Source organism: Oryctolagus cuniculus, chromosome 7 (assembly GCF_964237555.1).
Source record: "Oryctolagus cuniculus chromosome 7, mOryCun1.1, whole genome shotgun sequence".
Taxonomy (NCBI): Eukaryota; Metazoa; Chordata; class Mammalia; order Lagomorpha; family Leporidae; genus Oryctolagus; species Oryctolagus cuniculus.
The window spans coordinates 146,661,426-146,687,925 of record NC_091438.1 but is presented as its reverse complement, the minus strand read 5'-3'; the positions used below and the strand labels follow the sequence as shown (position 1 = coordinate 146,687,925).

The window sequence follows — 26,500 nt, the reverse complement described above, 5'->3', positions numbered from 1 at the left end:
GAGGTCCCTCTGCCATGCGGGGTCACATGGAGGAGCAGGCAGAGGCATCAGGAGCAAAGCTGCTCATCAGGTCTGTCTGTGCTTCCTGTGAGAAAGGCAGGGCAGGGCAGGACAGGGAAGGACAGGGCAGGATGGGGCAGGGCAGGGCAGGGCAGGGCAGGACTGGGCAGGGCAGGACAGGACTGGGCAGGGCAGGACAGGACTGGGCAGGACAGGACAGGGCAGGATGGGGCAGGGCAGGGCAGGACGGGGCAGGGCAGGACAGGGCAGGGCAGGGCAGCAGGATGGGGCAGGGCAGGGCAGGGTGGGGCAGGACAGGGCAGGACGGGGCGAGGCAGGACAGGGCAGGACTGGGCAGGGCAGGACAGGGCAGGGCAGGATGGTGCAGGGCAGGGCAGGGTGGGGCAGGACAGGGCAGGATGGGGCGAGGCAGGGCAGGGCAGGGCAGGACAGGACAGGGCAGGACAAGACAGGGCAGGATGGGCAGGACAGGGCAGGACGGGGCGAGGCAGGGCAGGACAGGACAGGGCAGGACGGGGCGAGGCAGGGCAGGACAGGACAGGGCAGGACGGGGCGAGGCAGGGCAGGACAGGACAGGGCAGGACGGGGCAGGGCAGGACAGGGCAGGACTGGGCAGGGCAGGACAGGACTGGGCAGGACAGGACAGGGCAGGATGGGGCAGGACAGGGCAGGACAGGACAGGGCAGGACGGGGCAGGGCAGGACAGGGCAGGACGGGGCGAGGCAGGGCAGGGCAGGACAGGACAGGACAGGGCAGGGCAGGATGGGGCAGGACAGGGCAGGATGGGGCGAGGCAGGGCAGGACAGGACAGGGCAGGGCAGCAGGATGGGGCAGGGCAGGGCAGGATGGTGCAGGGCAGGGCAGGGTGGGGCAGGGCGGGGCAGGGCAGGGCAGGACAGGGCAGGACGGGGCGAGGCAGGGCAGGGCAGGGCAGGGCAGCAGGATGGTGCAGGGCAGGGCAGGATGGTGCAGGGCAGGGCAGGGTGGGGCAGGGCAGCAGGATGGGGCAGGACTCTAAGCCATGGGAACTGCCCTTAGTTTTCTGGTCCAGAGCCTGGGGTTGATGTATGGCAGGAGTCTGTATATGGCATGTAGTTTCTTCCTCCCTCCCTCCTTCCTTCCTTCCTTTATTCCTTCCTTCCTTCCATTCTTCCTTCCTTCCTTCCTTCCTTCCGTTATTTGAAAGGCACAGCAACACAGAGAGAGAGCTTCCATCTGCTGTTTCACTCCCCAGATGGCTACAACAGGCAGGGCTGGGCCGAGCCAAAGCCAGGAGCCAGAAACTGTATCTGGGTCTCTCACATGGGTGGCAGGGGCCCAAACCCTTGGGCCATCTTCTGCTACTTTCCCAGCCATTAGCAAGGAGCTGAACCAGAAATGAGGTGGCCAGGACACAAACCAGTGCCCATATAGGATGCCTGCATTACAGGCAGCAGCTTTACTCGCTGTGCCACAATGCAAGCCCCAAGTGCCACCTTCTCCATGAAGACCTGGTTAGTTAGACAGGTGCATCCCTTACCTTAAATGTGAGTCACCTTTGGAGCAGCCAGGATGCAGGAATCTACACTTATCTGCTTGCCGTTCTAAACCCAGGTCATTGCTGGCAGTTAGTGTAGATAGTGGCTGATGACCAGGCTGTGGCCGTGGGGTGTAAATGGAGGCTGAGCTCCGGAGACACGACTGCAGCAGGTCTAAACTGAGGTTTCTCAGGATCCCAGTGTCTACCCCCAGCCCTGGCCACTTCTCTGGAAACAGTTCATTTTTTTTTTCAGGGTTGTAGGTGGTGAAAGATCAGTTTTTAGATCAGAAAATGTCAGAGCCTGGGGCCAGCCTTGTGGTGCAGCAGGTTAAGCTTGCAACAGCCATATCCCACATGAGCACTGATTCAAGTCCTGGCTGCTCCATCTGATCCAACTCCCTGCTGATGCTGCTGGGAGAGCAGTAGGAGACAGCCCAAGTCCTTGGGCCCCTGCACCCACAGGGGAGACCTGGATGGATTCCCAGGCTCCTGGGTCCTGCCTGGCCTAGCCCCAGCTGTTGTGGGCTTTTGTGGGGTGAACCACTGGGTGGAAGATCTCTCTCTCTCTCTCTCTCTCTAACTCTGCCTTTCAAATAATTAAAATAAATATTTTTCAAAAAAAAAAGCGTCAGGACCAAAAAAGTCTTTCAAGCTGGTGCTTACATAATAATAAAATGAACCGTGGTAACAGCTAGACTGCTTTAGTACTTACGACACGTGGTGACGTGGCACACTTCGCCCTGTTTCCCATAGCATAACCCCGCGAGCCTCTACAGTCAGCTCTGTTTTAGATGTGGAGGCTGGGACTGGTGCTGTGGCATAGTGGGTAAAGCCACCGTCTGCAGTGCTGGCATCCCATATGGACGCCGGTTTGAGTCCTGGCTGCTCCACTTCCAATCCAGCTCTCTGCTATGGCCTGGGAAAGCAGTAGAAGATGGCCCAAGTCCTTGGGCCCCTGCACCTGCATGGGGGACCCAGAGGAGGCTCCTGGCTCCTGGCTCTTGGATCCTGGCTTTGGATTGGCACAGCTCCAGCTGTTGTAGCCATCTGGGGAGTGAACCAGCGGATGGAAGACCTCTCTCTCGCTCTCTCTGCCTCTCCCTCTCTCTGTGTAACTCTGACTTTCAAGTAAATAAATAAATCTTAAAAAAAAAAAAAAAAAAAAAGATGTGGAAGCTGAGGCTCAGAAAGTTAGGGCAGTTCCCCTGACCTCACACAGCAAGGAAGTCGCGGCGTTGGGGCCACAGCCCACGCCTGCTGTCCTCAGAGGCCACGCTGGGGAGCTGCAGCAGAGGAGAAAGGGCTCCTGGGTTGGCTGCCCCTCCCCTTGCTGTTTGAGCCCCTTGGAGCCATAGCTAGAGGCCACCGAGCTGAAGTCCTGCTGCCTGTGTGCAAAGCCTGTGCTGTTGGGAGGTACCCACAGGGCCTGGTCTAAGGCTCAGGTCCGTGTCTCTGAACAGGGCTCTCCTAGGACCATATGCGGTTGCCTTAAACAGAAGGCTCTTGATTGGTAGAGGCCTCACTCCTTCCTCCAGGCAGCTGTGGGCCAGGGAGACCTGCGTGTGGCCCTGGCCCTGCCACTGGCTTGCTTTTGACTTTGGCTCCCAGAGCAGCCCCGCTCCTCCCCTCCTTTCCAGCTCCACCCAGTAAAGCTTCGAGAAGGTTGAGATGGTGGGGAGCCTGAGTAGGTGCCTCAGCCCCACGTGACGTCACAGGGACCAAAGGTGTTGGAGGTGCAGATGCTGGCAGAGCCCCCCCGGGGGGAGAGGCAGCTCTCACCAGCTGTCCCCCCGCTGGGAACCCCCTGCTCCTGTCTGCACCCTTTCTTTGCTTCCGGACACGGTTGCTGATTCTGGGGTCGAACCCGTGTTCTAGGTTAGCTGTGCACGAGTCCTCATGGACGCTGCTTACTTAAAGTAAGCTCCGTGCGCACCCTGGCGCAGCTCCTGGGGCTGAGGAAGCTGCCGGCAGCAATCAGGGCAAAAGCTGCCCGGTGCTGCCCTTTCATTTTCATCCCTGGCAGCAGAGCTGGAGACCTGCTTTTCTAAAAGATGTTTTTTAAGTATTTATTTATTTATTTGAAAGTCAGAGTTACACAGAGGAGAGGCAGAGAGAGAGAGAGAGAGGTCTTCCATCCGATGGCTCACTCTCCAATTGGCCACAACGGCTGGAGCTGCACCCATGCGAAACCAGGAACCAGGAGCTCCCTCTGGGTCTTCCACGCAGGTGCAGGGGGCCCAAGAACTTGGGCCATCTTCTACTGCTTTCCCAGGCCACATCAGAGAGCTGGATTGGAAGAGGAGCAGCCGGTACTAGAACCGGCACCCACATGGGATGCCGGAGCCTCAGGCCAGGGTGTTAATCTGCTTCGCCACAGCGCAGGCCCCTCTAAAAGATTTATTTATCTGTGTGTGTGTGTGTGTGTATACACATTTGAAAGGTGAAGTGACAGGGAGATAGAAAGATCTTCCATCCACTCATTCACTCTCCAGAAACCTGGAACAGCAGGGCTGGACAAGGCTGAAGCCAGGAGCCAGAAACTAACTGGTTCCCCACGTGGGTGGCAAGAACCCAAGCACTTGGGCCACCGTCAGCTGCCTGCCAGGGGCCTAGCAGGGCGCTGGATGGGAAATGAGGCGGAGCCGGACTCCATCCCAAGTGCGCCGATATGGGGTGCAAGGCTTCAAGCTTAACCTGCGGCACCCCAGCTCCCACCCTGGGCTTGTCCACTTTAGGGTTTTCCTTGTCTGGGGTTTGGAGGAGGAAGTTGCTGGCCAGGGTTCTGTGAGGCGCGCTGTGCCGGGTGCCGCCGGCGGCCTCTTTGCCCAGCTGCGTGCGCTCTGTGCTGGAGCAGTCGCCGCCTCAGGGCGCCTGCGGGTAATTAGCGAGGGCGCAGCCCTCTGAGACGCTGATGGAAGGGTGTGAATTATGTGGCGCTGTTACTAATCATGCCTGAACGTACCCGGTTATTATGCATGGGCATTAATACGCTTGTGGTAACGACTTCTCAAAGAAACCTCAGCGGCCTGTGTCATTAGTGCCAAGGCCGGGTTCTTTCATGCCCAATTTGCCGCCTCTGAGGGACCGCTGGGGGAACAATGGGGGGCAGGCAGCGCTCCAGCGGCCGCCCCCACCGAGGGCAGGTTCCGCCGCTTCGCTGGGGCGCGCTGTTTCTCTATGAGCTCCTTCCATCCCGCCTCATGCGGGTGTTTGTGGTTCCAACAAAGAGGGCCTGGCGCCGCGCCTGCACGGCTTTCGTCTTGCCACACCCCGGAAACCGATGGGAAGAATTGGTATGGAACCCCCTAAATTGGGTCTGCGTGGCCACAGGGCAAAGCGGGCCACTGACACCCTCGTGGGGCCGAGCCCAGAGCAGGGACCTGGCGCCGTGGCTTAACTCCCGCGCTGCAGACCCGAGCCGGCGCTGACAGGTGCGCGCCCCCTGGCGTCCAGGCCCGCGGGGACCCTCCTCGGATGGGTAGGGAGTAGCTGTTCTTGTGGGAACGCCCGTGAGGTGACGGTCAGTCTGGGCACTGCCAGCAGGTGGAAGTCACTTTTTGCTTGGAGTTTAGGATTTTACAAGAAGGGGAAAAAAAAAATCCCAGACAAGGTGAGCATCAAGATGGTATCTATTGGAGACACAGGAGGGCCGCCATGCCCTGAGCTGGGAGGCCCCGGGAGGGCGGGACCTGATGGCATCTGGCGTCCGCCTCTCATGCTTCTCGATTCCACTCCGTTGCCTGCGAGTTTTTAACCCCTGACGGCCCCTAGTGTTTCCCATTGCTTGGGCTGGTTTTACTGATCTTCATTTCTAGGTTCCACCCCTCCCGAAATGTTATTGCCTTGTCCCCGTGGCCGCAGCCGAGCTGGTGCCTTCCACGCGGCGGTCCCAGACAGCCTTGGGGATTAGCCAGCCTCTGCCCAGAGGGCAGCTTGGTCTCGCTGAGTCAGAACCCTGGTGGCTCTGGGCTCCTGGGAGAACCCCACGAACTGCTGGTTTTGGAGGCTGGCGATCTACTGCTCCCCTCACGCTGAGTTCTGAGGCCCTGGCCTTCAGGGGATCTCAGAAAGTCCCGGAAAGAACCCAGCGAGGAGGCGCTGTCGTCCCTGCTGGCAGAAGACCCTTAAAACAGCCCATCTGAGGGGCAGAGCTGCCCTTGGGTGCCCACATCCTACATCATGGTGCCTGGCCCAGGTCCCGGCCTCCCATGTGGGAGATCTGGGTAGAATTCCAGGTTTCTACCTTGCCCAGCCCCAGCTGCTGAAGGAATCTGGGGAGTGAGCCAGCAGAGGGAGGATCTGTGTGGGTCTCTCTCTCTCCCTCTCTCTCTCTTCCCCTCCCCCTCCCTCTCTCTCCCCCTCCCCCCTCTCTTCCCCTCCCCCTCCCTCTCTCTCCCCCTCTCCCCCTCTCTTCCCCTCCCCCTCCCTCTCTCTCCTCCTCCCCCCCTTCCCCTCCCCCTCCCTCTCTCGCTCTCTCTCCCTCTCTCTCTCCCCCTCCTTCCCTCCCTCTCTCTCTCTCTCTGCCATTCAAACAACAATAAAAGACATTAAAAGAAAAGTCCCCAGGCAGACTCCTGGGAACACTTGGAGCCTCCGTTGTTCTCCCCTGAAGGTCACAGTGGCTTTGATGTGTTGTTGGAACCTGAGCCACGGCCCGCCCTTCTGTCTCCTGCCTGCCCTGGGCAGTTCCTGTAGCTCAGCTGCCAGAGAACTCTCTTCCACACTTACTCCTCCTCGTGGGCCTGGGTGAACCGAGTCTCCCGTGGGAGCACCTGCCAGGCGCCGGGTCTTTGTGTCCCACTGAGGTCGAAGTCCCTGCTTTGGATCCGCTTGAGGGCAACACTTCCTGGGGGCTCCCTCTGAGCTCCTCACCTTCGGCTTCTAAAGAAACCCCAAGTATTTCCTCATGCATTCTTTTAGCCGACATCTAAGATTTCTTACTACACGTTTAAATATTTGCAAAGCATATAACTTATGACCCATTGAAAGACTGGTATTTCTAAACATGGTTAGACTATGCTTAGACATGGTTAAACACTATGCACTGGAATCTACAGACCATTGGATACCAACCATCCGCCTTCTGAAAAACATATGGGCAAGCTCTTTAAGCCCTGGGAATGTTGCCCCATTCCTTTTTCTCCCTGAATTTGTATTTCCTTCACAATTTTATCTCAAGATTCTATCTACCTTAACTTAAAGGTTGTAGGATACCAGTCCTACTTCTGTTTAAAGGGAAACTGAAGACAAAGTCCAGCAGAGTTTATTTGAACAGAAATGAGCCGGGCAGCACAGGGAACCAGCAGAGGGTCGGAGAGCTCCGTGTGAGCAGTAGGCTGTCAGCCGCTGGCAGAGGCTGGCCGCGGAAGCCAGCGCAGAAATGAAGGCTTGGCTCCAGCGAGCCCTTTGTCTTGTTGGGCTGTGAGCTCATGGAAAGTCCCTAGTTCATAATTAGTTGGCTGTTTCTGGTTGGTTAAACTTTTGAGTTTCATTTGTTGATTACGTTGCCCTGCTTACATCGGAATCCAAGGCACTGGAGCCATCCCATCCTGATGGCCTTCCAATTTAATTTTTAAAAATATTTCTCTATCAGAAAAGATCTAAAATATGTAATCAAACTTCATTTAAAAAAATTTCTTTGGGGACATCAGCTCAGCAATTAAAACACCCACCTTCCGTGTTGAGTACCTGGGTTCAAGTCCCAATTCTGTCTCCTGAGTCCAGCTCCAAATGTCCACCCCAGGAGGCAGCAGTGATAGCTCAAGTAGTTGGGTTCTTGCCACCTATATACGTGTCCTGGATTGAGTTCCCAGCTCTTGGCTCCAGCCGCAGCCATTGCAGACACTTGGGGAGTGAACCAGTGAGTGAGAGAGCGTGCTTTCTCCCTCTCCCTCTCAGTAATTTTTTTTTTTAAATGGAACATCAGTGAGGAACCAAAAGTTACTAGGAGGTTATTTATTTTTAAAAGTCTCCTTGGATATAAAGTCTACAAATATTGATTCAATCAAGAGGTCATATTTTTTTAGTTGGCACATTTGAATAAAAGCAAATAATGCAATATAAAGTTTTATAATAATTATTAAGCAAAAACATTGTATTAAAATGAATATCTGGTACATATTTATCAACCTCCTCCACTGATTTGTAGTGCTTGCCCATTTCTGTGCTGTAAGTACTCCCACCAGACTGATCTCAAGCCGCTGATGAGATATCATGGGATGCAGAATTGCAAAACGATATGCAAAGAATGTGCCACCATTCAGAGGCAATAGATAAAAATAACCTCTAAAGCCTGGATGACAGTAAAATGGAGTCAGTTATGAAATGTTGGGCTTGGGGTATTTATTGCCTTTGATTTTAATATAACCTCTAATTTCAAATGTCTATGGATGTCTTAACAACCAGCTTCCAAAAAATCCTGAAAATTTAGCAACTGGTTGTGGAACTTGCTTAATCTGGCTCTTGCTCTCCACCGGCCGAGGCCACCAGACAATATGGCTGCCAGGTGCTGCCCTGGAGTCCTGGGAAACAGCTCCGAGGGGCATCAGGGGAGTCTTTCAGGCTGCTCAGGCCCTCCAAGGTGCCTGTTCTCAGAGCTCAGCAGGACCAGCAGAGCACTGGTCGGGTTTGTGGACTGGGTTTCACCAGTCCCCTTCCTGGTGTAGGAAGAACAAAAGAACACGATTTTGGGGTGTCCAGGCAGGTATCTCAGCCAGGGCTACTAGAACAGAATCCCATCGGCTGGGTGGCTTGTAAACGCTTATGTCTCACGAGTCCAGGGCCTGGGAAGTCCAAGATCCAGGTCTGGTGAGGACTGTCCTCCTGGTTCATAGACAGCACCCCCTCCCTGTGTCCTCGCATGGTGGAAGGGCTGAGGGAGCCCTCTTGGGTCCATTCTATGAAGACATTAATCGCATTCCTGAGGGCTCTGCCCTTGTTACCTAACACTTCCCAAAGACCGATGTCTTGGGGGCTGGCAGTGTGGCACAGAAGGTTAAGCCACTGTACAAGATGCTGACATCTCGTATGGGTACCAGTTTGTGTCCCAGCTACTCCACTTCTGATCCAGCTCCCAGCTAATGCGCCTAGGAAAGCAGCAGAAGATGGCCCAAGTGCCTGGGCCCCTGCCAACCATGTGGGAGACCAGAGTGGAGTTCTAGACTCCTGTTTTTTGCCTGGCCCAGCCCTGTAAGTTATGGCCATTTGGAGAATGAACCAGCAATGGAAGATCTCTATTTGTCTGTCTTTCTGTAATTCTGCTTTTCAAAATAAATAAAAATAAATCTAAGAAAGAAAGAAAGAAAGAAAGAAAGAAAGAGAGAGAGAGAGAGAGAGAGAGAGAAAGAAAGAAAGAAAGAAAGAGAGAGAGAGACCATCACCCTGGGGTTAGGCCTTCAACATGGGAGTCTGGAGGACACAACACAGACCACAGCAGGTGCTTTGTGAGCCGTGACAGGTGGGCGTCTGGGTCTTGTGTTTGGCCTAGGCTGGCATGGGGGGTGGGGAGGGGCATATGTTTTCCTGCAGTGTTTGCAGGGGTGGGCTTCTGGTCCAGGAGCTTTCTTCCTACTTCACCATCGTCTCCTGATCCTTGGGCTGAGTTGCTTTTCTTGGGGCTGTCAAAATTCTGATTCTGTTGGTGTTGCTGGGCACCGGCTTCTTCAGCTCCAACATCGGGATGTGTGAGGCCAAAAGGAAGCCCAGGAACTCACCCCAGGTCCTTCCTCGAGCCTCAGCCTCCCAGCTTGTCTTCCTCTTCTGCCTTTCAGAGCGTTTCTTAAAAAAAAATTGCTTTTATTTCTTCTTTTTTTAAAGCTCTGTTTATTTATTTGGAAGGCAAAGTTGCAGATAGGGAGGGAGAAAAGAGAGAGAGAGATCTTCCATCTGCTGGCTTATTCTCCAAATGGCCACAGTGAGCCTGGAACTCTGTCAGGTCTCCCATATAATGGCAGGGCCCCAAGCACTTGGGCCATCTTCTGCTGCTTTCCAGGCACATTAACAGGGAGCTGGATCTGAAATGGAGCAGCTGGGACTCAAACTGGCACCCACATGGGATGCCAGCACTGCAGGTGGTGGCTTTACCCCACTATACCACAGTGCCAGCCCCCAGAGTCTTTCTGTGTGTGTTTTATATGTGATACCCAGGGTTTTAGTTTTACATAGCAGGAAAACTAAGAGAAATTAAGTCTATTCAACCTTCTCCAAAGTGGAAGACCTGTAATAAGGTTATACATTAAAAATTGTAAAATAATTTCATTGTGTGCGAGCAGCATTAGACCATATAAGATTTCTTAAGATTTATTATATTCCCAAATGTATTTTTATACTTGTAAGAATTAATTACTTTCATGGTAAGGTTTTGTTCCAAAAGCTTTACTTGTGAATTTGTTATTTAAATAGCAAATATGACTTTTTAAAAATGTTTATTTGCTTTCACCTACTTGAAAGGTGAGAGAGAGCCCTTCCATCTGCTGGTTCACTCTCCAAATTCCCACAGTAGCCAAGGCTGGGCTGGGTCAAAGTCAGGAGCCCAGAACTCCTTCTGGGTCTCCCATGTGGGTGGCAGGGACCCAAACACTTGAGCTATCACCTGCTGCCTCCCGGGTTCATTAATAGACGTTGGACCAGAAGTGAAGTAGCAGGGCTGGCACTGTGGCGTAGTGGGTAAAGCTACCAGCTGGGGTGCCAGCATCCTATATGAGCGCTGGTTCAAGCCCCAGCTGCTCCACTTCTGATCCAGCTTTCTGCTAATGCTCCTGGGAAAACAGCAAAGGATGGTCCAAGTGCTTGAACCCCTGTACCCACATGGGAGACCCAGAGAAAGCTCCTGGCTCCTGGCTTTCATCTGGCCCAGCCCTGGCTGTTGCAACCATTGGGGGAAGTGAACCAGCTGATGGAAGATCTCCCTCTCTCTCCCTCTCTCTCTCTCTCGCTCTCTCCCCTCCTCCCTCTCTCTCCCTCTCTCTTCCTCTCTCTCCCTCTCTCTCTCCCTTTCTCTCTCTCTCTTCCCTCCCTCCCCCCCTGAACTAACACTCCAATATAGGATGTGGGGTCCCAAGTGATAACCCACTGCACTACAACATCCATCCCCAGTTATGATTTTTTAATATAAAAAAGAAAAACAAGTGACCTTTTGTCCATCAAAGCCGTGTTTCTAAGAAAGCGGAGAGGGGCCAACCCGCTCGTGTTTACAAGAAGCTGGACTAATGATAAACTACGTTCCATGAAGTGTTGATTCTTTTCCACTCTTGGCTCCAAGCAACAGAAATTAGCTCTTTTGTAAAAGATGTATTATTTTTTGAAAGGGAAAGTAAGAGACAGAGATCAATCTTCCATCTACTGATTTGCTCCCCAAATGGCCATGACAGCTGGGACTGGGCCAGGCTGAAGCCAGGAGCCAGGAACTCCATCCTGATCTCCCACCTGGGTGGCAGGAACCATGAATTTGAGCCATCATCTGCTATTTCTCAGGCACATTAGCAGGACACAAACCGGCACCCATATTGGATGCTGATGTGGCAAGTGACAGCTTAACCCACCATTCCACTATACCTGCCCCCGGAAACCAGCTCTTGAACAAAGACAGAAGCCACAGTGGCCCCGGGGGTCTGAGATACAGAAACTGAAGATTTGTCTAGACCTCACCCTGGGCCAGCCCTTTTTCAACCTCTGTGTTGGGTGGGGTACCTTGAGGGACAGTCCCAGCAACCCCTTATCCGTGGGCAGTGTTGGGGTCCGTCCTCCCCAGCAAAACCAGGCTGCTGTTACCAGCAGGAAAGGAAAGTGAGTCAAATGTCAGGTGGGTGAGATTCATGGATGCCTACTCCAGGCACCGGTGGCTGGATTCCAGGCTCAGAGTCCTAGAGCCGAGTAGGTTTGAGAAGCCTGGCTTGACACAGAGAATCTTCCAAGAGCCTCTAGCACGTGCACTGTGGGCCTCCAAGTGCTGGGTTGAGGACTCACCACTTCCCAAGCTTTTTAGCTACACGGTACTGTTTTGCCCTAATCCCGTTAACACATTAACATCTCTGAGCACCCAGCTAGGGAAACGCTGACCTGCTCTCTACTGTCTCTTTTATCTTAGTTAATTTTTTTTAATTTATTTGTTTGAAAGGTAGAGACCGAAGTAGAAATTGTCATAGAGAGATCTTCCATCCTCTGAGTCACTCTCCAAATGCCCATAGTGGCCGGAACAGGGACAGGCCAAAGCAAAGAGCCTGGAATATAATCCAAGTCTCCCACATTAGTGGCAAGGATTCAAGTACTTGAACCATCAACTGCTACCATCCAGGGTTTGCCTTAACAGAAAGCTAAAATCGGAAGTGGAGCTGGGACTTGAACCCAGGGACTCTGATAATGAGATGTGTATGTCCCAATGTCATCCTAACCAATGTGCTTCATAACTACCCCTCCAGTGACCTTAAAAAAGTATTTATGTATTTGAAAGAGTTGCAAAGAGAGAGAGAGAGAGAAAGAGAGAGAGAGAGGTCTTCCTTCTGCTGGTTCACTCTGGGTGGCCACAGTAGCCAGCACTAGGCCAGGTTGAAGCCAGGACCATGGAACTCAATCCAGGTCTCCCACACGGGTGGCAGGGATTCAGATACTTGGGCCATCTTCTGCTGCTTTTTGAGTGCTGGCCATTAGCAGGGAGCTGGATCAGAAGTGGAGCAGCCAGAACTCACACAAGCGCCCATGTGGGATGCCGGCATTGCTTGCAGCAGCTTAACCTGCTACCCCACAGTACCAGCCCCCCTTTCTTTCTTCCTTTTTTTTAAAGACTTATTTATTTGAAAGTTGGACTTACAGAGAAAAAGGAAGAGAGACCAGTGGCCCTTTTAAATCCACAGGAAGGGCAGGGTTTCTGCCTGCAGGCGGCTTTATTCTATCTTCATGTCCGCGAGGTGAATCAGGGTTAGTTTGGGGTCTGGCATGACATTCCCCTGGCGTCTGTTGACGTCCTGGCTTGGGTCAGGGATGTGGGCTCCTAGTGGCCATCTGGGGTACACCCAGTCTGCTCAGGTGAGAGGACTTACCTAAGGCTGCAGTGAAGTGACAGCGGAGCAGAGACTAGAACTCGGGCTCTTGGCATCCATCCTTTGTGCCTTGCTGGGGAGAGCCAAGGTCTGCCTCGTGGTGACCTCAGTCGGGGGGGGGGGGGGCTCTCTCCCACCTCCTGCCCTCAAGCGTGTCAGCTGCTCCTTCTCAGCGAAGACCTCAGTCCAGCTCTCTGAGAGCATCTGCACCCCAGGGGAGGCTGGGAGGGGGCAGGGGTGACTTTGTCCCTACTGTTGCCCTGTCCTGAGGAGAGGGCCTCTGCCACTGGCCCTCTGGGGTGCAAGGCTGGTGATCTGTCTTTCCAGGTGCACTGAGTGCTGGGAGTGTGATTATGCTGGTACTGTTTCCTGCCGAGCCCCTAAGTCCCATGCCCTTGTGATTGGGCAGAAATCCACAGGGCGGGCCGCAGGTGGGGGCAGCCTCATGAGCAGAGGGTCTTGGCCAAGGCTCGTTCTAGGAGGAAAAGATGCACACCGGGCTGAAGTCGAGCATTCCTCTGTTGTTTGGTGGTGAGGTTGTGTGCGCTGAGGACATAGTGCAGTGTGGTTTAAATGCTAAGCTGAGTACCCTCTGGCTCAGCAGTTGCACGTCTAAGAATTTATGCCAGGGGACTCACCCACACAAATGCACAAAAAAATGTGAACTAGGATTTCCATCACATCATTGTTTCTAAAAAAGGAGATTGGGGTGGGGGAGCATTTGGCACAGTGTTAGGCTGCTGCTTGGGACACCTGGATCCCATATCAGAGTGTCTGGAGCAGTCCTGGCCCCGCTTCCAATTCCAGCTTCCTGCTAATGTGCAGATTTTTTAAAATTTTATTTGAAAGGCAAAGTTACAGACAGGCAGAGGTGGAGAGAGAAAGTTTTCCATCCACTGGTTCACTCCCCAAATGGCTGCGACAGCTGGAGCTGCGCCAATCCAAAGCCAGGAGCCAGGAGCCAGGAGCTTCTTCCGGGTCTCCCATGTAGATGCAGGGGCCCGAGCACTTGGGCTTTCCCAGGCCATCACAGAGAGCTGGATTGGAAGTAGAGCAGCCGGGTCTCAAAACCATATGAGATGTGGGCACTGCAGGCGGCAGCTTTACCTGCTACACCACAGCGTGGGCCCCACTAATGTGCAGATTAGCAGGTGATGGGAGGCAGCTGGTGATGGCTCAAGTGTTTGGATCCCTGCCACCCATACAGAAGAACTGGATTGAGCTCCAGGCTCCTGGTTTCAGCCTGGTCCAAGCCCAGCTGTTTGAGGCATTTGGGGAGTGAATCAGCAGGTAGGAGATCTCTGTCTGTCTCCATCTCTGGTGGAGACATTAAAGTAAAAATAGATAAAACTTTTTAATTAAAAAAGGAAACAGCCTAAATATCTAATTATAGTACAGCAGTGATATAAATATGGCACGTCCAAATGATGGGTTGACATTTATTGAAAATGATGCATTAGATGTGCATGTAGGGAAATGTGCTCATAATGTTTAATAGAAGGTTATAAAACAGATTGTAATCTTGTTTTTCTAAAGTAGATGAATATTTCCACGAGTATCTAAATTTATGGGCAGAATTAAGTTGACCAGAAGAAAAACCAAAATGTTTGTAGTCATTGTCACTGGATTATGGAATTAAAAAAGGCTTTTCTATTGGGTTATTATTTTTCTTTATATTTCCTAAATATGCTACAATGAATATATGTTCAATAATCATTTTTAAAGTTAAAGAAAGGGGACTGGTGTTGCCAGTGGGTTAAGCTGTCGACTGTGATGTCGGCATCCTGCACTGGAGTGCTGGTCGGAGTCTCTGCTGCTCAGCTGCCAATTCAGCTTCCTGCTAATGGGTCTGGGAAGGCAGCAGTAGATGGTCCAAGCATCTGGGTTCCTGTCACCCAGGTGGATGATATTTCCACCTTCTGGTTTCGGCCTGACTCGCCCTAGCTATTGTGGCCACTTGGGGAGTGAACCAGCTGATGGAAGATTCTCTCTCTGTGTGTGTCACTCTGCCTTTTGAATAAACAAACAAATCTTTTTAAAAAAAAAAGTTCTAGGGGCCAGCGTTGTGGCATAGCGGGTAAAGCTGCTGCCTGCAGTGCCAGCGTCCCATATGGGCTCCAGTTTGAGTCCCAGCTGCTCCACTTCCAACTCAGCTCTCTGCTGTGGCCTGGGAAAGCAGTAGAAGATGGCCCAAGTCCTTGGGCCTCTGCACCCGCGTGGGAGACCTGAAAGAAGCTCCAGGCTCCTGATCAGCACAGATCTAGCCGTTGTGGCCATCTGGAGAATGAACCAGAGGATGAAAGACCTCTCTCTCTCCCTCTCTGTCTCTCTCTCTGCCTCTCTGTAGTTCTGCCTTCCAAATAAATAAACCTTTTTTTAAAAAAAAAACTTTCTAAAAGATTTTAAAAACCATGCCGAGAAAGCTGAACCTTACTCATAAGGTGATTCAAATTAACTTTTTGTAAATTAAATAACTGAAAATGCTAAGCAAGTCAGCCAGTGAAGAGCCTCACTGAGGCCGGCTCTGGGCCATGAGAAGTGCCCCTGCCTGTATTGTCTCGTAAACTCCAGAAGTAGCTTTTCTCTGCGACACGTGGCCCGTCAGTGCAAGGCAGGGCGTGGTGGAGCAGGACTCAGCGTGCCAGGTCATCGTGGCCAGGCAGCCGCTGGCGGTGTGTTCTAGAAGTGTCCAATGCAAGGCAGGGCTTTGTAAACTAGGAAGGCCGCTGGTTACAGCGTGGGTAACGGACTCCAGCAGAGGGTCTGGGTTGTGGCCTGGGGAAGGATGCTGTCTGGGGACAGCAAGCAGGCAGATGTCACTCGTGTGTCCTGAGGCCCCACTCACGTCTGCTCCTGTGAACTTTCCTTCCAGGAAAACTTGATTGGCGCCCTCCTGGCCATTTTCGGGCACCTGGTGGTCAGCATTGCTCTTAACCTCCAGGTAAGTTCCGGTCACCTGCGCCACGTGGGGCCGAGGTCCAGCAGTGGGTCAGGGTGGCTTGTCCGGGTCCAGCCCCACTTTGTGAGGCCTCTCCTGCTCCCCCTCGGGGCTGCACTTGGGACCATACCTTGTGGGCTGATCCAGAATCTCTCTGGATTCAGTGTTGCCAACGCCCTCCCCAACATGGCCTCCCAGCTCAGCACCTCACTGGCTCCCCTGGGGCCTGCAGCCGCCTCCCGATGCCCTCCCTGGCTCCGGCCACCTCCTCTCCTGCCTGCTGTGCTGCAGGGCCGTTGGAATTACTATTTTGTCAGATTTGACTCTGATTAGAGCCTGTCCGTGATTACGTCTCCAGGGGCGCCGGTAGCAGCTGCTGTGGATGCCCCGCCCCGTACCCCCTTGATGCGTCCACTCATGCCCACCTGTAGTCTGGAGCGAGTTGATGGCTTGGGGAGCTCCTCCCGGGGCGCCAGAGAACTGTTCCCATTGAGTGTAGTGCGCACGCATTTGTGTGTGAGTGTGTGTGTGTGAGTGTGTGTGTATGTGTGTATGTTGGGGGAGGGGCAGAGCTAAGATCACTGGAGGCTGCCCCCAGCCAGGGGAGGGTGGGAGTCTGTGGAGGAATGGCCCAGGGCCCTGCCCTGGGGAGGGCGAATGTGAATTGGGTTTTCCTGTGGACACACAGGTGGGCATCGTGCATATCGGCCGCCCTGTGTGCATGGGAGGGTTTCTGAGGCTGTGTGGCCCCCGGCTGCTTGTCTGGTTCCTTCTCTGCACAGCAGTAGCTCTGCCTGTTTCCCTGCTTCCATGCAGCCCACACAGGATCCTCTCCAGGGGCAGCCGTGGCGCCGTGGCCCTCTGCATCAGCAGGGCTTCCTAGCCTGCCTTTGTTACTGCCTCGGCTTCAATATCCCAAGTTCACATTTCCAAAAAGAATAATACTGCCTGGCTGGAGCCCAGGGTCCATCCCGGGGAGGGCAAGGTCTCCCAATCCCCACGTGACTGCCCAAGAAGAACTTCAGGCCTTTTACAGAGGTGGGTACAGGCCAGAGTCCTGGGGACCACGCCTCGGGGGAGATGGCAGCTCCAAGGCCAGGCCTAAGTGGGGCTCCTGCAACCAGCGCTCCCAGCCAGCCTGCACACTGCCTGTGATGTGCGTGAGGAATGCCCGTTTCCAGGCCTCGCCCCAGGATGAGGCCCTGGCGTGTGCATTTTTGCAGTTTGCGGGGAAAGAGGTGAGGATCCCAGCCACTGGAGAATGCTGTCCCGGAACAGCCATCCGGTCCTGAGACAGCTGCCGCTTCTCTCTGCCCTGAGCGCGCACCCCAGAGGGAGCTGACAGGTCCCCCCAAGGCCGGGGTAGATTTAGGATAGATGGACCCGAGTGTTTCCACCCCAGACATCTGAACAGTCGCATTCTTTCTGGCATTTCTAGAAGTACTGCCACATCCGCCTGGCAGGCACCAAGGACCCCCGGGCCTACTTCAAGACCAAGACGTGGTGGCTGGGCCTGTTCCTGCTGCTCCTGGGGGAGCTGGGCGTGTTCGCCGCCTACGCCTTCGCTCCGCTCTCGCTCATCGTGCCCCTCGGGGCAGTCTCTGTGATAGGTAAGACCAGGGCCCCACCCCGCCTTCCCTGGCCCTCGCCCACCGTGTGGCCTGCGTGTCACCCCCAGGACACACACCAGCTTTTGCTTTGATAGCAGTAACTGCCCTGAGTGCTTTCTGGGTCTTAATTCTTGGAATCCTCCTGGCAACCTTCTGAGGAAGAACTGTTACTATCCCCATTTTACACGTGGGGAAACTGAGGCACAAAGCAGTGAAGTTACTTCCCCTGGATCACACGGCTGCGAGTGGCAGGCCTGGGGGCTGGACCAGGCCGTCTGGCCACAAGAGCTGTTTGAGATGCAGCGTGTTTATTAGAACTGCTTGTCACTTCTGCAGAGGCAGCTGAGCTGTGCAGGGAAGCCAGGCTTCTGCAGGGTACGGATACCTCGCACCTCCAGGAAGTGCACACACACACACACACACACACACGTCTCCACTGATCTTTGTCCTCTGCTGGCGTCATTGTAATCCCATCCCCAACTTTCTCATCAGCCATTTCACTGATTTCTGGAGTCACTGAGCCAGTGATTCGGAGCAAAGACAAGGCAGCTTTCATGGCCATGAGGCCACAGATAAAATAGAATTAGAAAAAAACTCTTCCAGAAGTGATGGTATTCGACCGGTGAACTGCTTTGCCGGGGAGCTAGTGTCTGCACAGAAGCTCTTCCCTGCTCTTTCTTTTTTTTTTTTTTTTTTTTTTTTTGGACAGGCAGAGTGGACAGTGAGAGAGAGAGACAGAGAAAAAGGTCTTCCTTTGCCGTTGGTTCACCCTCCAATGGCCACCGTGGCTGGCGCGTTGCGACCAGCGCACCGCGCTGATCCGATGGCAGGAGCCAGGTACTTATCCTGGTCTCCCATGGGGTGCAGGGCCCAAGGACTTGGGCCATCCTCCACTGCACTCCCTGGCCACAGCAGAGAGCTGGCCTGGAAGAGGGGCAACCGGGACAGAATCCAGCACCCTGACCGGGACTAGAACCCGGTGTGCTGGCGCTGCAAGGTGGAGGATTAGCCTAGTGAGCTGCGGCGCCGGCCTTCCCTGCTCTTAAAGGAAAAGACCACTTACGCATCTTACTCCTCCTTGCGTCCTCAGGGCCTCTGCAGCGAGGACAGTGTATGCATAGCTGCTGTGTGCCCCTTCCTCAGCCCGAGCAGACATCTTTAATCGATCATTGCGTTCCTTCCTAGCCGGCCTGCGTAGGCCTCAGAGGGTGGACACATACTGCCTTCCCTGATCCAACTATAAGACCCTCTTTTGCTTGGCCATGGTTGGCAATCTGGCAGCTGACAAGGTGAATGAGGTCCTCAGACATGCTATGCACAGTATACTTAAAATGTCTTTTGAATGCTTTTTAAATATATATATATAACCTATTTGAAAGGCAGAGTTAGAGAGAGAGAGAGAGAGAGAGATCTTCCATCTGCTGATTCATTCCCCAAATGGCTGTGGTGGCCAGAGCTGGGCCAGGCCAAAGCCAGCAGCCAGGAGCTTCCACTAAGTCTCCCACATGGGTGCAAGGACTCAAGCACTTGGACCATCCTCCACTGCCTTCCCATGCACATTGGCAAGGAGCTGTATCAGAAGTGGGGCAGCTGGGACTCAAACCCATGCCCGTATGGGATGCTGGCACCACAGGCAGCAGCTTTACCCTCTGCTACAACACCAGCCCCTTTTAAATGCTTTTCACTGAGGCAAGTGGTTTGCCATAGTCTCAGCCTTTCCCTGTTACCTTACATCTGACCCATTCTGGACGCCTCTGTTGCTGCCCAGTCCACATAGATAATTAGATTTGTCCCCTTAGCTCTCTGCTTTGCCCATTGCTGGTATCTCCAGGGGGCTCCTGGAACCTTTCTTCACAATAGGAATAAGTGGCCGAGTGACAAATGCTGTCAGTATTCGTCTGAATCTTAAAGGAGGCTGCAGTATAATAGAAGGACTTCAGGGATCACCCACTGGAAACTAAGGGGCTCCTGGAACTCCTAAAGTCACCAAGAAAAACAACATTAAAGACAACAATAGCCAATGTTTAGGAGACCAAAAAACAAATGAAGCATAGTTTCAGACAAAGTGAAGAAGCTACAGTACAGAACACAGGAAGTGTGGGAGCAGGACTTTATGTGACTTCAGGTCATGCTAACTGATGGTAAGGAGGACCTCTGACACTTTAGCCTTACCATGCACAAGTTCATTCCTCAGTGGAGACTCCTGATGGCAGACTGTCTCCCTTGCAAGGCATGAGTCGTGGGCCTTGGCCATTTCAATCATGATCCTTGGCCGTCTTCCTAAAATAGATTCAAACTTTAGCAAAACCAAGAACTACACGGTACACTGAGAATACTTTGAGAAAAATTTAAATTCAAAAAACAAGAACAGGATACTATGAAAAAAGAATCCTTAGAAAGTATAAAGGAATATTTGGATGTTAAAAGCATGACCATTTGGGAATTTTAAAGCAGCAGTAAAAGAAATAGAAGAAGGAGGTTAGTGCTGTGGCTTAGCAGGTAAAGCTGTCACCTACAGTACAGGCATCCCATATGGGCACCGGTTCAAGTCCCAGCTGTTCCACTTCCAATCTAGCTCGCTGCTAATGCACCTGGGAACATTGAGGCCATTGGGGAGTGAATAAGCAGGTGGAAGATATCTCTCTCTCTCTCTCTCTCTCTCTCTCTCTGTAACTTAGCCTTTCAAATAAATAAATAAATCTTTAAAAAAGAGAGTGTGGCGCAGTGGGTTAAAGCCCTGGCCTGAAGTGCTGGCATCCCATATGGGTGCTGGTTCGAGACCAAGCTGCTCCACTTCTGATCCAGCTCTCTGCTATGGCCTGGGAAAGCAGTAGAAGATGACCCAAGTCCTTGGGCCCCTGCACCCACTTGGGAGGCCCGGAGGAGGCTCCTGGCTCCTGGCTTTGGATCGGTGCAGCTCCAGCCATTGTGGCCATCTGGGGTGTGAAACAGTGGATGGAAGACTTCTCTGTCTCTGCCTCTCTCTGTAACTCTGTCTTTCAAATAAATAAATCTTTAGAGAAAGAGAGAAAGAGAAAGAAACAGGAAGGGGGAAGGAAAGCTGTTCTCCACAGAAGAGTGACACCTAACTCAAGGAACAGGTGTAATAGAACTAGAACCTATTTTACAACACATCATTTTGACTCGGGGATTCCAATGAAGATCACCAGTGGATGTCAGAATCATTAGCTGAATATTCCCATAGAGCCAGTGCATCATCCCGGTGATCACTGGTTGCAGGAGGAAACATTCACAGTGAAAATTACAGTTGCTGCTGTCACAAGCACTGACAGTCGGGCTCTGTGAGTCTCCTGGTGTGATGGAAAGTGAACAGAGCATCTTCACCCGCAAACTGTTACTGCCCAGAGCCGTGTGCCTTCGTCTAATCCAGACCTAGTCCTGTGCTGGACCACACGGCACTCACAGGAAGAGGGACAAGGCCAACTTAGGATTTTCCCTAAGTGTAAAACACACTCCAGATCACAGATACGGTATTTTTTTTTTTTTTTTTGACAGGCAGAGTGGACAGTGAGAGAGAGACAGAGAGAAAGGTCTTCCTTTGCCGTTGGTTCACCCTCCAATGGCCGCCGCGGCTGGTGCACTGCAGCCAGCACACCGAGCTGATCCGATGGCAGGAGCCAGGTACTTCTCCTGGTCTCCCATGGGGTGCAGGGCCCAAGCACCTGGGCCATCCTCCACTGCACTCCCTGGCCACAGCAGAGGGCTGGCCTGGAAGAGGGGCAACCAGGACAGAATCCGGCGCCCCGACCGGGACTAGAACCCGGTGTGCCGGCGCCGCTAGGCGGAGGATTAGCCTAGTGAGCCACGGCGCCGGCTAGATACAGTATTTTTAAAAGTAAAGTACATTGACAATTTTTATATTGATCCTATGATAAAGTGGTATATCTTAGATATATTAAATATATGATTAAAAATTTTTAAGATTTATATATTTATTTGAAAGACAGAGAGAGAGAGAGAGAGAGAGAGTGCACTTCCATTCACTGGTTCAGTCCTCAAATGGCTGAAATGGCTGGAGCTGGGCCAGACCAAAGCCAGGAGTCAAGAATTTATTCTGGATCTCCCACGTGTATGCAGGGGCCCATCCTTTGCTGCTTTCCCAAGCACATTGGCAGGAAGCTGAATCAGAAGTAGAGCAGCCAGGCCAGCGTTGCAGGTGGCGGCTTTATCAGCTCTGTCACAACACTGATCCCATGATTAACTTTTTAAGATTTATTTTACTTATTTGAAAGGCAGAGTTACAGAGAGAGAGAGACATAAAGAGAATCTTCATCCGCTGGTTCACTCCCCAGGTGGCCACAATGGCCAGGGTGGGGCCAGGCTGGAGCCAGGAGCTTCTTCCGGGTCTCCCCACATGGGTCCTTTAGGGCCACCACAGGTCAGCCGAGAGTGTGGGAAAGTCAGGGAGAGCAACGAACCAGGGAGGGGTATGTCGGAGGCAGGTGTCCCAGTGGAAGGAGCAAGAACCCCAGCCGACCAGAGTCCTGGGGTTAGGCTGTGCCTTCCCTTAGCGGCTGCGGGACCTAGAGCAAGTCCGTCCCCTCGTTCAGCCTCAACGTCCCGCCTCCAAGGGCAGACGGACCAGAAGTAACTTGTGTAAATCACCTGTTGCCAACAGCATCTCAACATGCGGTGCCCCCACCTCATAGAAAACCATCCCGAAGGCTCAGAGCGGAGCTTCCCTCTCCCAGGTGGAGCAACAGAGGGGGCAGGGGGACCGAGCTCGGGGGGAGGGGGGGTTTGGGGGAGGGGCCGGCAATGTGGGGGCCTGGGCGAAGGGACTCCCTCCAACCTCAAGCAACCTCAGTGCTCTTTTCCCTGTGCTTTTTGTTTTCCAGCTAGTGCCATCATAGGGATCATATTCATCAAAGAAAAATGGAAACCGAAAGACTTCCTGAGTAAGTTCGGGGCCCTGCGCCCTGTCTCTGACTTTATGTGTGTGCCATTTCTTTTCTTTTGCTTTGACAGGCAGAGAGATACAGACAGAGCTCCCATTTGCTGAGTTACTCCCCAAATGACCACAATGACCTCAAACCAGAGGTCAAAGCCAGGAGTCTGGAACTCAGTCCTGGTCTCCCACATGGGTGGCAGGGACCCACCACTTGAGCCATAACCTGCTGCCTCCCAGGGTCTGCATTAGCAGAAAGCGGGAGTCAGGAGCCCCAGCTGAGTATTGAACCCAGGCACTCGGATATGGGATGTGGGCATCTGATTTACTAGGTTTTTTTATTCATTCTAAAACAGTTGAATTTAAAGTTTAACTGCTGAGGTGATGTTGTGGCACAGGGGGTTAAGCTGCTGCCTGTGATGCGAGTATCCCATATGGGTGCCGGGTTGTGTCTCAGCTGTTCCACTTCTGATCCAGCTCCCTGCTAATGGCCTGGGAAACACAGCAGAAGATGCTCCAAATGTACGGGCCCCTGCCACCCGCTTGGAATACCCAGATAAAGCTCCTGGCTCCTGGCTTCCGCCTGGCCCAGCCCTGGCCATTACAGCCATCTGAGGCGTGAACCAGCAGTTGGAAGATCTCTTTCTGTCTCCTCCCACCCCCGTAACTCTGACTTTCAAAATAAATAAATTTTAGAGTTCAGCTGCCTCCCATTCCCGCCATGAGCCTGTTTCCCACCCTCATCAGGTTCCTGAGGGCTGAGTTTTTAAGTCAGTGCCTCCAAAACCTGCTGCACATCAGAATCACCTGTGAGACTTTTATAAAAGGAATTTATTCATTCCATTTAATCAATATTTATTTATTTGTTTATTTTAAAGGATTTATTTTATTTATTTGAAAGGCAGAGTTACAGAAAAAGAGCAAGAGAGAGAGAGAGAGAATCTTCCATCCAGTGGTTCACTCCCCAGTGGCTGTAACATCTGAGGTTGGGCCACGCCAAATCCTGGAACCTGGAACTCAATCCAGGTCTCCCGCATGGGTGGCAGGAGCCAGAGTACTTGGGTCATCTCCCTCTTCTGTCTCAGGTGCAGTAGCAGGGAGCTGGCTTGGAAACAAGGCAGCTAGAACTCAAACCAGTGTTCCAATGTGGGCTGCCAGTGTTGCAAGCGGCAGCTTCACCTGCTGCACACAAAGCTGGCCCTCACCCAGTGTGGACTGAGCATCTATCATTTGGATTTTTGGAGACCCAGTAGAAGGCACCCTTCTTCTGTGAGCTGTAAAGCAATGAGAGTCAAACCCGGGAGGTCAGAGTTCTGCTTTATTTTGAATGAACATGAAATTTATTTATGTTTCATATGCAGCTTATAAACAGAGCCTGAACTGTATGCAGTATTTTCTGTGCACCTGTGTTTTGACTGACCTGTCACAGGAGGTCAGGGGTCGAATTTTCCACTTGTGATATCACGCTGGTGCTTCTAAGTTTTGAATTTCAAAGCAGTTCGAGTTTTCAGATTAGTGATGCTCAACCTGTACTGAGAAAAAAAAGCAAACAAACAAAAACCCAACATTCCACATGGTATCGCATTTCTGGAGACTGTGGGATGACATAGACACAGTTAGTTCTAACACAGAAGGTTCCAGAGGCCAGTGGTCACCATAGCTGCAGCTCAGACCTCCCTGTGCTTTCTGACTTTCTTGGGGTTGGGCTGAACCTCAGGAGCTTGACCACACGGGGTTCAGCTGGGGCGTGGCAGGGCCCCTGGGAAGAGGCAGGAGGTCCCTGTGCTTCACCCAGGAGCGTGGCCCCTGGGGAGCTCACAGGCCTGGCAGGTGTATACAGGAGCTCAGGGAGAGTGCTAGGGGTTCCCTTGGGAGTGGGTTAAATAGCCCGTGAGGAAGGGATCAGGCACTGTTTTAAAAGGTACACGTTAGCCGCCGGCGCCGCGGCTCACTAGGCTAATCCTCCGCCTAGCGGCGCCGGCACACCGGGTTCTAGTCCCGGTTGGGGTGCCGGATTCTGTCCCGGTTGCCCCTCTTCCAGGCCAGCCCTCTGCTGTGGCCCGGGAGTGCAGTGGAGGATGGCCCAGGTGCTTGGGCCCTGCACCCCATGGGAGACCAGGAAAAGCACCTGGCTCCTGGCTCCTGCCATCGGATCAGCGCGGTGCGCCGGCCGCGGCGGCCATTGGAGGGTGAACCAACGGCAAAGGAAGACCTTTCTCTCTGTCTCTCTCTCTCACTGTCCACTCTGCCTGTCAAAAAATTAAAAAAAATAAAAAAAATAAAAAAAAAAAATAAAAAAAAGTAAGTATTTAAAAAAATAAAAATAAAAAGGTACACGTTAGCCATGAGAATTTATTCTTGTTGTGTTATTTGTTTTTAGTTAGCCCGTAGAGTGACTCTGTCCTTAAAATGTTCCCTGTAGAGCCGGCGCCATGGCTCAATAGGCTAATCTTCCACCTTGCGGCGCCGGCACACCGGGTTCTAGTCCCGGTTGGGGCGCCGGATTCTGTCCCGGTTGCCCCTCTTCCAGGCCAGCTCTCTGCTATGGCCAGGGAGTGCAGTGGAGGATGGCCCAGGTGCTTGGGCCCTGCACCCCATGGGAGACCAGGAAAAGCACCTGGATCCTGGCTCCTGCCAGGATCAGCGCGGTGCGCCGGCTGCAGCGGCGGCCATTGGAGGGTGAACCAACGGCAAAGGAAGACCTTTCTCTCTCTGTCTCTCTCTCTCACTGTCCACTCTGCCTGTCAAAAAAAAAAAAAAAAAAAAAAAAAAAAAAAAAATGTTCCCTGTAAAACGACAGTGAGATCACAGTATTGGCTACCCTGCAGATGGCCAGCGCTAAGTGTTGGCAGGTGCACTCGGAACCCCCGCACTGTGCCGGTAGAAGTGTAGAGTGACACAGCCACCTCGGCAAACCCCGGGACAGTGCCTGCGGAGCTCTCACAGGTCACCGCTGGGACCAGGAATTTGTTTCCCAAATGGCGGGTACGAGAATGTTCACAGCCGCATTCTGTGAAGAGCCCTGAAGTGCCCCGCACAGTGGAATGGCTCAGTTGTCTCGTTTTCCTACTGTGTAATACAGAGCACAGCACTGGGCAGCCATGAGAGGCTGGCTGCTGCACTCCACAGCACAGAGATGGCACACGCCTCAGGCCGCACGCACACACACCAGAACATTCTGTAGGACCCCTAGTGTAAAGGGCCATACCGACAAAGCCATCCGTGTTGTTACAAGTCAAGATGGGTTACCCCAGGACTGGGAGTCTAGGATCGGGGAATTCGGTGTCCTGCTTTTTCCTGCTTGATCTGGGTGAGGGTTTCATGGGTGTGTTTGCTTTGCAAGGATTCTGTATACATGCCTCATTAGAGTTCTTTTTAACATTAAATGTTATTTTTAGTTTTTAAATAATATTGTTTATGTGTTCTTCTTAATTGAAAGGCTGAGAGAGGGAGAGGGAGAGAGACATCTTCATCTGCTGGTTTACTCCCCAAATGACTATAACAGCCAAGGCTGGGCCAGGCCTAAGCCAGAAGCCAGGAGCTCCATCCAGGCCTCCCACTGGGTTGCAGGGGCCAAGTACTTAAGCCATCACCAGTTTATCAGCAGGAAGCTGGATCAGAAGTGGAGAAGCTGGGACTTAGATCAGGCATTCTGACAAGAAAGCCTCTCACGTGCCCAGCAAAGACTTCAGGATGTCACCTATGACAGGGATTCGCTCCAGAGACAGCTCAGTGCAGCCCTGCCACAGCACTTATTCCTCAGAATTCTTCCTCATGTTGTTGTTCTTGAAGTCAGAGAGTTTGTCATCACCTCTGGATTACATATACCAGGATATCGAATCCCTAGCAGGAGGGCTAACTCAAGGGGCTGATCCGCTGACGACTGAGTGAGGCGTATCCCCATTCCATGGATTAGGAGACTGAGCTCAGCGAAGAACAGTGAGTCACTGCACACCCAGTTCTTACTTGCTGAGCATATGTTAACTTTTTGAGTTCCTAAAAACATCAATGGTCAAGCTGTTTTTTATGAAATTTATTGAAAATAATGCTTAAATTAATTACTTCAGCCACATCTTTGAATCTACAAACATTCATCAAACACTGAAATGTGTTTGATGACAGGGATAAAATTTTGATAATTATTTAAAATTAAGGTGTTAAGCCTGCTCAAGGAATATGAGAATATGGACAGCTTCTCACCACTGTGCCCCAATGGTTTTTTCTTTTTCTTTTTTTTTTTTTTTAGATTTTATTTACTTACTTGAGAGGCATAGTTACAGACAGAGAGTGAGACAGAAATAGAGGTCTTCCATCTGCCTGTTCACACCTCAGACAGCCAAAACGGCTCCTGGCTTCAGCCTGACCCAGCCCCGGCCACGGTGGTCATTTGGGGAGTGAACCAGCAGTTGGAAGATCTCTGTCTCTCCCTCTGTGTCTGTAACTCTGACTTTCAAATAAATAAAATGAATC

At 52.4% G+C, this 26,500-nt stretch overlaps 1 protein-coding gene across 4 annotated transcripts in view; it reads left to right on the top strand.

Annotated features, from left to right (window-relative positions):
* The window catches only part of NIPAL3 (NIPA like domain containing 3), a 52,918-nt gene that overhangs the window by 8,653 nt on the left and 17,765 nt on the right, over positions 1-26,500 (top strand). For all 4 annotated transcript variants that reach the window (XM_051856684.2, XM_051856685.2, XM_008265677.4 and 1 more), the window contains exons 3-5: positions 15,446-15,514; positions 16,950-17,121; positions 21,981-22,040. In XM_051856684.2, the coding sequence (XP_051712644.1) occupies positions 15,446-15,514; positions 16,950-17,121; positions 21,981-22,040 (301 nt within the window). The remainder of the gene's footprint in view (positions 1-15,445; positions 15,515-16,949; positions 17,122-21,980; positions 22,041-26,500) is intronic.